Source organism: Engystomops pustulosus, chromosome 1, assembly GCF_040894005.1.
Source record: "Engystomops pustulosus chromosome 1, aEngPut4.maternal, whole genome shotgun sequence".
In the NCBI taxonomy this organism is placed as follows: domain Eukaryota; kingdom Metazoa; phylum Chordata; class Amphibia; order Anura; family Leptodactylidae; genus Engystomops; species Engystomops pustulosus.
The window spans coordinates 85,212,172-85,225,253 of NC_092411.1; the positions used below are offsets into that span (position 1 = coordinate 85,212,172).

Here is a 13,082-nt window from a genome sequence, read left to right on the forward strand (position 1 = left end):
ATGAAAACGCATAGGCCACAAATACAGAAAGCAATAGGACTTGCTTCCAAAAATTGTGGTGGACGTGACCTTTAAGAAAATGGTAGTGTGCATGACTACATTGAGTGACATTTAAACATGCCACTACTGTATAAAATAAGGATGAGACACAACTCTGAAACAACGAAGTGTGTATGTAACCTAAGTGCTGGAGTCCAGCTGTCACTTAGAACCTGGATCCCACGGGCCTTGCTTCTGAGCCTGTGCGATTGCCATGACGGAATTGTTCGTCTAGGTGTGGTAACTACCTAAACACTAAGACATTCAGTCACGTCAGGGTGGGGAAGGGGCTAAATTGACGTTTCCACACTTTTAACAGCCCCTTCTATCTATATTCTTTTTAGATTAAAAGAATAAATTTGCAAAAACATTGAATTGTACATTCCGTACCGCATTGATCCCAGTGATCTGTTGTCCTATGTTTATCACGATAACTACAATTAGCTGCCATTTTACAGATTGATTGAGGAACATCTCCAGAATCTTCATTTGTTTCTCACCCTTTGAATCATTGTATTCTTTTTGTATCTCTTCCATTTCCTTTTGATAGAGGTGTAAGCCATAAAAGGATTTCAGAGCTGAATGAGGAATAAAAAAAATCTTGTTTGACTTAATACACAATGTAAACATATACAAGTGCTTCTCAATAAATTAGAATATCAGAAAAAAGTTTTTTTTGTTCACTAATTCATTTCAAACAGTGAAACTCATATATTATATAGAGTAATTACAAAGTAAACTTTCTTACTTATGTTAATGTTAATGGCTTATAGCCAAAGAAAACCCAAAAGTCATTATCTCAGAAAAGTAGAAGATTATACAAGTCCAACCATTAAACATTTTTTGAACACAGTAATGTTGGAAAATGAAAGTATGTACAGAAAATGGACCGAATACTTGGTCGGGGCTCCTTTTGCATGAATGATGGCATCAATGCGGCGTGGCATGGAGGTGATTAGCTGATGGCACTACAGAGGTGTAATGGAAACCCAAACTTCAATTTCAACAAAAGAAGAACTGCTATTTGGGGTATACAGATCCCCCAAAATGGACACCCTGGGATAGGAGCAGAAATCCCTACAGAAACGTTGTAGATTTTACACAGATTTCTTCCTATTCACTTCAGCAACAAAAAAGAACAGCTATTTGGAGTATATGGACACCCTGGGATTGGAGCAAAAATGACTCCAGAAACGATATGGAGTTTACTCTGATTTCTTCCTATTCACTTCAGCAACAAAAAAAACCAACACACTGGGATTGGAGCAGAAATCGCTACAGAACAGTACAGTACAAACAGCTAGACGCCGGAGACAGCACATGCAGTGTGAAATGCCGCAATTGGAAATGGCTGCCTGTTTTATAGGGCTGTGTGACATCACATAAGCCTGCCGGTCGCTGATTGGCTTACAGGTCTGCACATTTGATTGAGGTGTTCCTTTCTCCTTCACAGAGTTCTCTTCACCATGTAACACGTTGTGCTCGTTGTGTTCCCACGAATCACTGATTCAACCATCTCAAGAAATAATGACCACTTTGTGTCTTACCCTCCTTGTGGAGTATGTCAATGACTGCCTTCTGGAAATCTTGGCAGGTGTTTTGGGTTATTTATTCTAATTTTCTGAGCCACATAGTTAGAAAAATTATAGGATTATATTGTCTATTGTGTAGGCACTACCCAAAGTCTTCATTCGACATCCTAAGTGTGAACAGATGTATACACATGTAAAAGAAAAATAGATTTTTTCATCTCACCACTGTTCAAATAACCACCTTGATGTTTAGCTGGTGCTAGGACGTGCTGTACGGGGGCCAGAGATAACTTGTAATTGAAGGAAAGGTAGTCAAGCATGTAGGCATCAAAAATTCATCTTGTATTAAAACTTCACTTTATTGAAATAAATCTTTAAAAACAGTAAAGACGTCCTATAGCATGAGCATGCTATAGGACGTCTTTAATGTTTTAAAGATATATTTCAATAAAATGGATTTTTGATACAAGATGACATTTTGATGCCTGGATGCTGGACTACCTTTCCTTCATTTACAAGATGTATGCACAGCTTGTGCGGCAGCAATGGGTCAGCCGATCCGAGGGTGCTAAGTTAGAGATAAAGAAACAATATATCCAATGAGGAGAAAGAGTAGAGGCACTCACCCGTAAATCCAACATATTTGATTATATATCTAAGTTATTCAAAATTAATTTTCCATTTTTTAATTCAAACAGCTCTCTTAGGTGGTATAGAGGATAGTTTTCAGGACCAAAATCAGTATAGTGTAATTGGTATGGTCCTTCATGTCAATTGTATTGTCAGAAAATGGGCTAGTAGATAGATACCCAAGCAGGGCTGGCGCCAGCACTGAGCATGCCTGGGCAAGTGCCAGGGCCCATGGCTCCTGGGAGGGGCCCACATAAGGCTGTACATAAGAAATCCATAGGGTAAGGGGGTCTGTATCTAATGAATTCACAGGGGATGAGGGGGCTTTATATATAATAACCAGCACTGGGCATGCATGGGCAAGTGCCAGGGCCCATGGCTCCTGGGAGGGGCCCATAAAAGGCTGTACATCCATAGGTGAGGGGGACTGTATGTAATGAATTCACAGGGGGTGAGGGGGCTTTATATAAAATAACCATGAGGGTCTTTTTGGTATGATACACTGGGGAATATTTTGGGGTACACGGACTGTTTTAGTTTCTGAATTTTTAATGCTGCCTTGTGAGTTCACAACCAAGGAGCCTTCTGTCTTTACCAGCAGCAATGGGAGGGTGTGGAAGGGGGTTATGAGGATATGAAATTATGAAATGTTTACAGTGAATGTCAGCTTCTTTTTTTTACCGTTGTTTGTACTTTTCAATTATTAAAAAAATACTTGAGGGGCGTGTCCGGATGCTGACTGCACCAGATGCGTGAAAGCCCAGCTCCGTCCATCCGGGCTATAATAAGCGACGTGGAGCGTCAAATTAAGCGCCTACCGGCCCGTGATGGGGAGTCGCCACTGTGCCAGGACCTTGGGCACCTCTCCAGACCGGTCCGGTGCCGCTGCCTCCCGGACTCTAGATGAATATGTTGTCCGGGAGACACGCGCCGGACCCAAAATGGCGCCGAGCGCTGAGTCTCTAGCGCCCTCCACAATGCAGAGCCCGCCCCCACTGCTGGCAGCAGCTCAGCAGCGTCCGGAGGAACAGCGGGAGACACGGAGCACAGCAGCGGCAGCCAGCATGGAGAAGCAGGGGCATAGCCCCGAGAAGGTACATTTCCCTACCCAAGGCTCCTCTCCCTCACATGAAGCGAGTCACAAAGGCCAGCAACCTCTCCTGATTGATCTCGCCATTCCACCAGGGCCTGTAGGCCTGCAGCCTAGCCCCAGCCATCAAGCCACAGTAACCCCCTCTGTATCATCCCCCTCCCAGGGGCTGCAATATTACCATTCACAGTCTACTCCAGATAAGGGGCTGGGTGAAATGGACTATGCTAATACTCCCGATATTCTGCACCCCCATTCTGGCCCTGGTGACTGGTCCCCAGAGTCGCATCATTCTTCAATCTCTGGCGATTGCAGCCACCACCTGCAGACTGGTGGTCTCATGTGCATCAGTTACCCGCAAAGCAGGATTTCCTGGCGCTGATACTGGAAGTTAAAGATACATGCAGGTCGGCCATAGCGGAAATGCGCCAGGACCTAACTGCAGTGGCTCATAGGGTGGATCAACTAGAGGACGATAATGCAGCCTCCAGGAAAGTAATCAATGCCCTCCATTTCTGCTTTCTAGAGCAATCTGAGAAGCTTCAGGATTTACAAGCGCATGTAGAGGACCTTGATAACCGAGATCGGAGGAACAACATAAGGATCAGGGGAATTCTGGAGGCCCAGAATGTGGAGAATGTCCCGGCGGTCCTCAATTTGTTATTCTCTGCTCTACTGGGATGGAACCCTGAAGACCCTGTTCGCATGGATAGAGCACACCGGGCCCTTAGACCGAAACCGGTTACAGGACACCCCAGGGATATTATCTGCTGTATTACTGATTTCTGTTTAAAGGAGGAGATTATGGCCAAAGCTCGTAACAGGCCTCATATTGATTTTCAGGGTGGCCAAATCCAGCTTTTTCAGGATCTTTCTTGGGTCACCTTTCAGGGCCGGAGAATCCTGCAACCCCTACTGGAGGGACTTCGGAAAGCTGACATTCCATATAGATGGGGATTCCCTTTCAGCTTGACGGCCCGCAAGACGGGCAGAACCGTGATACTACGCATATTTTTGCGTCTCCTTAGATTTGCCGATTCAGGATATTCCAGAGTGGAAGTTACCTTCGACAGATCCGCCTCTTTTTCCGTCCTGGCAGCGCAACACGTCTAAGAAACAACGACGGCAGTCTTCAGAGCCGCCTAGTGCCTCTCCCTCTTCTGATCGCCTGGGCATGGCGCCGAATGGACCAAGACGTTAAAGATGACATGCTGTGGAGCCTACTTAGGTCCCGGTGGGGGTGATTGCCTCTACATGAGAGACTAGTTATCAGATGTCTCCAGTATCCTTTCATAAGTTTAAGCTATTGCCCGAGGTGGACGGCCTTGGATTGTTTACCCACACTTGGGTTTGTTTACCTCATGTTGTGTTGGTTCCGGATTCAGGGCCTGGACACAACCTGGGGTATCACCCATCCTTTAGATTCAAGGCGGGGAGTCCTTTACCACGCATGGACCCTGAGGCGAGTACTCAACCATGTTTTCTGTAGGTTTAGAGTTTTATTGTTGAATGTTTATTTCGTTGATGTCACTATGGCTGTGCACAATACCTGATGTCATCTGAATGTAGGAAACAACCTGGCACCCTCTGCATCATACTCTCATTTATTACTAAGGAACGCACCTGTCTAGTTCGTACACAATGAGAAATGGTAAGACTTCTAACCTTAAATGTTAAGGGATTGAACTCCAACTCTAAGCGCCAGTTGTTGCTGCAGGAGCTAAAACGTCTTAAGCCAGATATAGCATTTCTTCAAGAAAGGCACTTTACAGCGTCTGGATCATTTAGATTCGCCAGAAGAGGGTATCCCCAAAGTTTTTTGGCCACTACAGCTACAAAGAAGGCGGGAGTAGCGATATTAATAGCCCGCTCCTGCCCTTTCCAGGTACTGCATTCTTATTCGGATCCGGCGGTAAGGTTTCTTATCCTGAGGGGTACTCTTGGAGGCCGTCAGTTTGTTCTATGCAATGTTTACTCTCCAAACTCCGGGCAACTAGGGTTCCTGTCGAGGGTCTTGACTCGATTTGTTAAACATAGACCAACGCCTTTATTGATAGGGGGAGATTTTAATGTAGCATTCTCTGAAACACGGGATCGCATGTCAATCCAGGGCACTTCCCCGTCACAACAGCAATCTAAACTTTCAATGGGTTTCAGAAAACTAATACGTAAACATGACCTCTTTGACCTATGGCGAGTGGACAATCCCACGGCTCGTGGATACTCTTTCTATTCCCCTCCTCATAAGACATTGGCTGACATTGGTCTAATCTCCTGGTCAGATCATGCCCCGGTCACGGTCGAGTTGTCGTTTATAAACCCTCCCCCTCTTCCTCTCCACTGGAGACTAAATGAAACTCTCCTAACCCACAATATTACAAAAGAGGCACTGCGCACCTCGCTACTTCAATATTTTTTGGATAACTCCCCTTCGGCCCCCTCACTACCTATACTATGGGAAGTACATAAAGTAGTGTACTGTGGTTATGCCATATGCCAGGCCGCCTATAAAAAAAAATCGGTTAAAGCGGCGAATCAACAATGTGTGCGGGACCTTAAAGATCTTGAAAGTAAGCTGGTTGCTCGGCCATCGCTTATGATTCTACAAAAGGTATTAGCCACTGAGGGAAATAGACCTGGTAGGGGCGGAAAAATTATTACATTACTCTCGTCAAGGTTTTTACGAGTATGGTAATAGAACACACACATTATTAGCCCGTCAACTCCAAGACAGGACAACGGCGAATAACCCACATAGCCTCAGGGATAATGCGGGGACGACCCATTATAACCCTGATAAGATAGCACAAATTTTTGAAGCATACTATCGCGACCTTTACAACCTCTCTGCACGCTCCCCTCAGACTCCGCGGATCCAAGGGATGACCGTAGAACAATATCTCAGCGAATGCAGTCTTCCTAAATTGTATTCCTCGGCGATAGACGCTCTGAACCAGTATATCTCAGAGGAGAAGATACACTAGGTTATAAAAGAACTAAGAGGAAATCCCCAGATCCGGACGGTTTGCCGTACATGTACTTTAAAACATATGAGCACATATTGATCCCCTACATGGTAAAGCTCTTTAACACCTTTATGACTGGTACTCCAATCCCTGAGGCTGTGCTGTGGTCCTTTATAACTGTAATCCCAAAACCTGGAAAGGATCCCCTAGATTGCACTAGTTATCGCCCCATATCTTTATTAAACTCAGATTTGAAAATTTTCACCAAAATATTGGCCAATAGATTAGGAGACTGGTTGCTGCAGATAATTCATAAAGATCAGGTAGGATTTGTGTGTTACAGGCAGGCGGGGGATAACACCTGGCGGCTTACCGACTTACTGGAGGTGGTTAGGAGAATGGATGGGAGTGCTTTACTCCTAAGTTTGGATGCAGAAAAGGTGTTTGATCGCCTAGACTGGGGATTTATGATGGCAACTCTGAACCGCTTTGGAATGCGAGGACCATTTCTGTGGCTTTATGTGGGCTTTACTCTACTCCCAGTGCTGCAATTCGGCTCCCCCACGCCAACTCCACGTTTTTTGCTATTCGTAACGGGACCAGGCAGGGGTGTCCACTCTCCCCCCTCCTATATGCACTGAGTATCAAACCACTGGTGGCGTATGTACGATCATCGGTAGATGTGACAGGAATACAGGTAAGGGACAAACAATTTAAGATCTCACTTTTTGCTGATGATGTCCTGGTCACACTCACAAACCCCATGGTCAGTCTCCTGAACCTTCACAAATTAATTGATATGTATAGCAAATTTTCTGGATATAAAATCAATGGCCATAAGACCGAGGCCCTCCCCATTAATATCCCCCCGAACTAGCTGACGGCCCTAAGGAGCTCCTTTAGGTATACATGGCAGACGGACTCATTAAAATACTTAGGAGTCCGGATAATTCAAACCTACAAGTCCTTGTATACGGCAAATTTCCCACCGATGATTAAGGACATTCAAGACCTCTTAGATAAATGGCAGCCCCTACATATATCGCTGCTGAGACGAATAGCAGCTATTAAAATGTCTATTTTACCCAAATTATTGTATCTCTTTGAGACTCTTCCGGTGCAAGTCCCGATGGCAGTACTGGGTAAGCTGCAGTCAATGTGTCTGAAATTTGTATGGGGTACATAGGATCTCTAAATCGGTGCTGACAGCGGGGACTACCAGTGGGGGTGTAGCCCTACCTGATTTTAAGCTGTACTATTTAGCAACGCATTTACGTCATATTACCTCTTGGTCTACAATGAACGCATACAACAGATGGACCGAAATTGAGAAGCTACGGCTGGCCCCGCAGCACCCAGCGTCTTTGATACGGGGCCCCCCGCTCCTAGGCCCAGTAACGGCGTAGTTAGGCCCTATGCAGTTTACCCGGGACATTTGGTACAAATGTAGGGTGCGTTTTCAGTTGGCCCCTATGCAGTCATTGCTCACCCCGATACGTTTTACACCACACCTTCCGGATAGCAGCTACAGGCCATGGGTACAGGCGGGCACATTTCAAATTCGGGCCCTTCTAGACCCGTTGACACGTAGGTTACTTCCGCTACAGGAGTTAGTAGAAAGGCATCCCTGCTTAGCAGGGGCTGAGTTTACTTACCATCAAATTAAACATTTTATATCCTCCACACTAAGGACTGAACCCCCCCCCCCCCAGACCTATGCCGTTTGAAGTGCTTTGCTCGCAGGGTCCTTCCTCTAAGGGTCTAATCTCCAGCTTATATTCTATAGTAGGTGGGAATCATGGTTAGGTAAGAGTCTCACTCCAGAACAATGGCAGATGGTGTGGGCAAGAGCGCATAAATCATCCATCTGCACTTTGTATAAAGAAAATCAGCTTAAAATTCTATTAAATTGGTACCGGACGCCTGAACTTTTACACAAATTCTACCCTTCGGTTCCTAATATATGCTGGAGATGTGGTGGCCCCGATACTTCATTGTTCCACATTTTTTGGAGTTGTCTGGCCCTGCTCCACTTCTGGCTGGAGGTTAGATCCCTTTTTGAGGGGGTTCTCGCAGTACAAATCCAACTGGACCCTGAGGTATACATACTTAACCTATATCCTAGCTCTCTCAGAGGTCCGGGTGCCAGGTTGTTTCTGCATATTTTAACAGCGGCGAAGTGTTTGATAGCTTTGAACTGAAGACGTACAGTTCCTCCATCATTGTTGGCATTATACGCTCGTCTCAGGGATCTTAGATCAATGGAATATATTACCGCAATGCTTCGCCAAACTAGTGATAAGTTTGAGAAGACCTGGACTCAATGGGACACCTATAGTGCTAGATTGATTTCCTGATATTTTCATATATGATTGAGCTGCTATTGATGTTGTCATATTTTCTCCTGTATGTATGTCATGCTATTAGTGACGATTTTTTTTTTTTGTATTCTGCTATGGCAGATACCTATACTGATTTCTATATGTTTCTTTGTTTTAAATATTCTTCCATAAAATAAAAATAAAGAGTGGAAAAAAATTTTATGATTGGCAAGTCCCACCTAATATGGAACGATCAGCCTACACACATCTTGGGGGGTAATTATCAGGGCTTCTGTGTCAGAACACAGGCGTAAAAGCCCTGAAATAATTGCAAATGCTACCTTATTGCTAAGAATTGTAATTATATTCCCCCATCACTTACAAGTTAAGGGGACGTGGAGGCCTGTGAAGGGAAGAGCAGTCGAGGGGCAGTGGGCTGGCACAGGGAATACCTGTCACCGTACCAGCGCACTCGCTGCAGCCCACGACTTTCATACGTGGTGCTCGAACAACGGCATATGATAAATCCCCCCCTTCCTATTGTGTATAACCGTTTCAAGAAACAAAAGAATAAGGAACCATATCTTACCCTTTTGACACTTCAATTCATCCATTTTCTCTATTAGAAGGTATCTGGGACTCTCAGGAAAGCATGGCAGTGTCACCAGCTGTATTAGTGCTGGAATGGCGCAAGAAGAGAGCAATAAAGGCCAGGAGTTTTCACCACCTAGCACCTCCCTACGACATCAAAGATCAATAAATATATATATTTGGGATTTTTGCATAACAACAGCTAAATATATGTAATACAATTAAACAGTTAAATATATTATATAATGAGTATGGCAGATAAAAATTATGGACCAAAATATTCAGAGTTTCGAAATATACAAATATATACATATATACAAATTGTTCGGAAAACATTCTGATATTCTCAGCACATGTGTGTGATCATAATATTTATATTGTGGAGTATAACATCATCATTACAATATCATGACGGAAAATACAGGATCACCAAAAATTTAAACAAGGTTGTATAGTCGTGCGGAAGGTAGATAGGCCCCAGCTTGCCATGGAAGGGACTACTTTGTGAGAGGCGGGAACATGTGATGGGGATCTCCAGTCACAGGGTACATATATATTAAATCTGGTCAGGATGACACAATCTGAAAAGAAAAAAAGCAGCTTACCAGTTTGTATTATTGAAATGGGGATCAAGATGGTAGCATATAGCCCTGGAGCACCGAAGAGCAGGAATTGCGGTCGTAGCCGCTCTGGGAAAGAGGTGCTGTCTGTCTCATGGTGCCGGCGTCTCTAAAAGCCTCCGTGGAGGAGGTGGGAGGGAACTTCCGGTTTCGGACCGGAGCACTTCCGGTTGCCGACCGGAAGCTGTAGTATATGCGTTCCATTGTTGGAACGCATGTGCGCGCATGCGCACAAGAAGTTCGGGCCGTAATGGGCGAGGACCGGGAGGAGGAGACATCGCGGTAGCGATTTGAAGAATGGGTAAGTATCTAGGGATATAGGTATAGTACATGTCTAGTTGATGCAGGAAAGGGGCTGGTTGATCAACATACAGAGGAAGACTATATGATAACTGAGAGACTGATGACAGAGGGGTGTTGGCTGTCGGGGCAGATCAAAATTGGTAATTAGAGAAAATAGAGTCAGGTATATAGACAGAATATAGGGGTGAATGAAATGGGGGGAAGAAAAAGGGGGGGGGAAATAAGGCATGGGGAAAAAAAGGGAAAGTAGCACACGGGGAATAGGGTTGTTACCCATCCTCGGACGTGCTGCGCAGGTAGTCCCATCTTCCTTGTCTTATCGTCTCTGTGGGAAATAAGTTGGTACGATGTTATATCAATAGCATATGCATTCAACAAAAACTCTGTATGTTGTAGTCCCGGTTGAGTCCATCTGGTTGCAGAGTTTGTAGTGTGTGAATCCAATAGGATTCACGCTTTTTTAAGAGGGCAACTCGATCCCCTCCTCTCCTTGGTGTCTCAATCTGTTCGATGATCTGGAATGTGAGTTGGTTAATTGAGTGTCTGGCCTCTGAGAAATGAGCTGGAATGGGGAGCAATATATTGTTCAAGCGGATAGTGGATTTGTGTTTGGACACCCTGTCACGTATCTTTTGTGTTGTCTCTCCTATGTAGCCAAGGCCGCATGGGCACTTGATGAGGTAGATACAAAGTAGTCCCTTCCATGGCAAGCTGGGGCCTATCTACCTTCCGCACGACTATACAACCTTGTTTAAATTTTTGGTGATCCTGTATTTTCCGTCATGATATTGTAATGATGATGTTATACTCCACAATATAAATATTATGATCACACACATGTGCTGAGAATATCAGAATGTTTTCCGAACAATTTGTATATATGTATTGTAAGGGATTAGCTCCGGGGATCGTCGTCTCCTAAGCAGACGACCAGCACACACAGGGAATTCACACAATGTGAGTAAGGTTAAGACTGGCCTCAGCCAGCTTTATTTGGCAGTACACAAACTCAAAACATAAAAATAACACCTAAGCCTCTCCGGCACTAACTATACGTCGAGGTTCCCTACCTCACCAGGTGCTGGCCTACTGCCAGCCACCCCAAAAACACAGTAACAGTTCACTGCCACCGCTCCACAGGCCTTTGCCGTAGCCTGTCTCTTCCCCAGGGTGGAGCCCAGTGTGAAGTCTGCCCCATGTATTAGTGCAGCCCCTCCAGCTGAAAACTAATCAACTTAATTAGACAGACCCAACTTTTCCAGGTCTGTCTTCTACTCAGCTTTTCATAAGGCAAAATGCACATTTTATGCCCAAAAGCTTCTCTAGTGGCAGCCACCCTGCCACATATCCTCCCCCTGTGATCAAGGCCGTAGGCCTGATCAATAAGCTTAATTCTCCCTCCAGGGTCAAAGCTCCTATATTGGGGTCTAATCCCTACGGTTCCTAAAAGCACTGCAGAGACCCTACTATCTACTACATCTTCTATACCTGGAAAATGACAGCTTTTTTCCTTAACTGCAGGAGACACAGACAGCTCAAAATTAGTCCCAGCATCTCTTCCTTCACACAACTGATCATCTTCAATCATGTCTCTATTAACAATGATAGATTTTCTTCTCCTCTTTCTCTTGCCTTTTACTGGAGACTCCACATACCCCTCAGGGCTTGGCATGGTTAGGCCCCATCTCTTCATCACCTTGTGGATGCCGTCACACCGGTTACCATCCACTGAGGCATATGCACTGTGCTTATTCCCCTTAGCATTGCACACGACACGCACGGGTTTGCCCGTTTTCCAGTCTTCAGCTTCGGCACCCTCTTTGGCATTGAAGGGGGCATTACCGTTCAGAACCAGGGCACGATTCACATTGGTGAGCTTCTGGTCACATGTCTGCAAAGCTGTGCGCTTGCTACCTCTGAGGTCACAACCTCCGCTCTCGGTGTAGGTGAAACTCATCTCAACATCAGCATCATCCTCATCACCTCCAGCTAACACTTCGGACTTCGGACCCAAGTCCTGGCATGGACTTTCCACAATGGCAGCCTTAAGCTCTTCATGGCTTGCACTAGGTTCCTGGCTGACCTCTTCCTCGGTCAGTCCTTCATACGCCTTGCTGGCCAACACCTCAGTCTTCACCGAGTCTTTCCTGTGTAGGAATTTCGAGGGCTCTGTTGACATTATATCAGACACCGTCTCCTCACATCCACTGCAGTCATCACCCGGTATATCTTCAAGGCACTTCTCACCATCCAGACCATCTTCACTTTCGCTCTTCAGATGATCAGGCAGATCTACCGTTGGGTGCAGCTGTGCTGGAGTCTCTGTAGGGCCCATCTGGGTATTCCTCCACTTGCCCAGAGAATGCTGGCATGCACTATGACAGAGACGAGACGACAGAGCTTCCACACGTACACAGCAACTCGGCTGGTCCCTTTGTTGTAGACTTGGCGCCACTTCAACCTTCTCCACAGGTTCAGCAGGCTGAGGCAGCTCTTCACCTGTCTTCGGGAGGTAACCATCAACCCATTCTTCGGATTTTCCCAAGACTGTATTCAGGCTACTGGTTATAAGCGATCCCACTTGGGTGGCCATCACGGTTGAGACTACAGACTTAGTCACACCCACACCGCCTTGTCCTGCACCAGCTTCCCAGCCCAATATACCGGACATCGCACCTGTAATAGTGTCTCGGGCACCAGTCACTGTATTTGTCTTCAATACGGCTTTTCCAGTTGGCTGCTGAAGAAAAGCCAGGTTGGACTCCTGTTTCCCCAAACCTTTGCAAGCAAAGTCATTACTTGTGGCAACCGGTGGCTCCAGAATGCCTATGAGAGGCCTTGATCCAGTCATTGTAACGTCAGTCAAGGGCTTCTCCTCCTTCTCAGCAACATCACGATCACTGCGGATGCATGGGCGACCTTCCCTCACAGAGTTGTAGACTGCACTCACCACACTGCAGGCAGAACTACCAAAGGGCTGGTGCATCACA

General features: G+C 45.5%; 1 protein-coding gene across 1 annotated transcript in view; it reads right to left on the reverse strand.

Moving 5' to 3' along the window:
* The window catches only part of LOC140090192 (solute carrier family 2, facilitated glucose transporter member 11-like), a 37,639-nt gene that overhangs the window by 8,183 nt on the left and 16,374 nt on the right, over window positions 1-13,082 (reverse strand). Inside the window, exons 6-7 of the mRNA XM_072126547.1 lie at window positions 9,168-9,316; window positions 430-617 (exon numbers count right to left, since the gene is read on the reverse strand). Of these exons, the coding sequence (XP_071982648.1) occupies window positions 430-617; window positions 9,168-9,316 (337 nt within the window). The remainder of the gene's footprint in view (window positions 1-429; window positions 618-9,167; window positions 9,317-13,082) is intronic.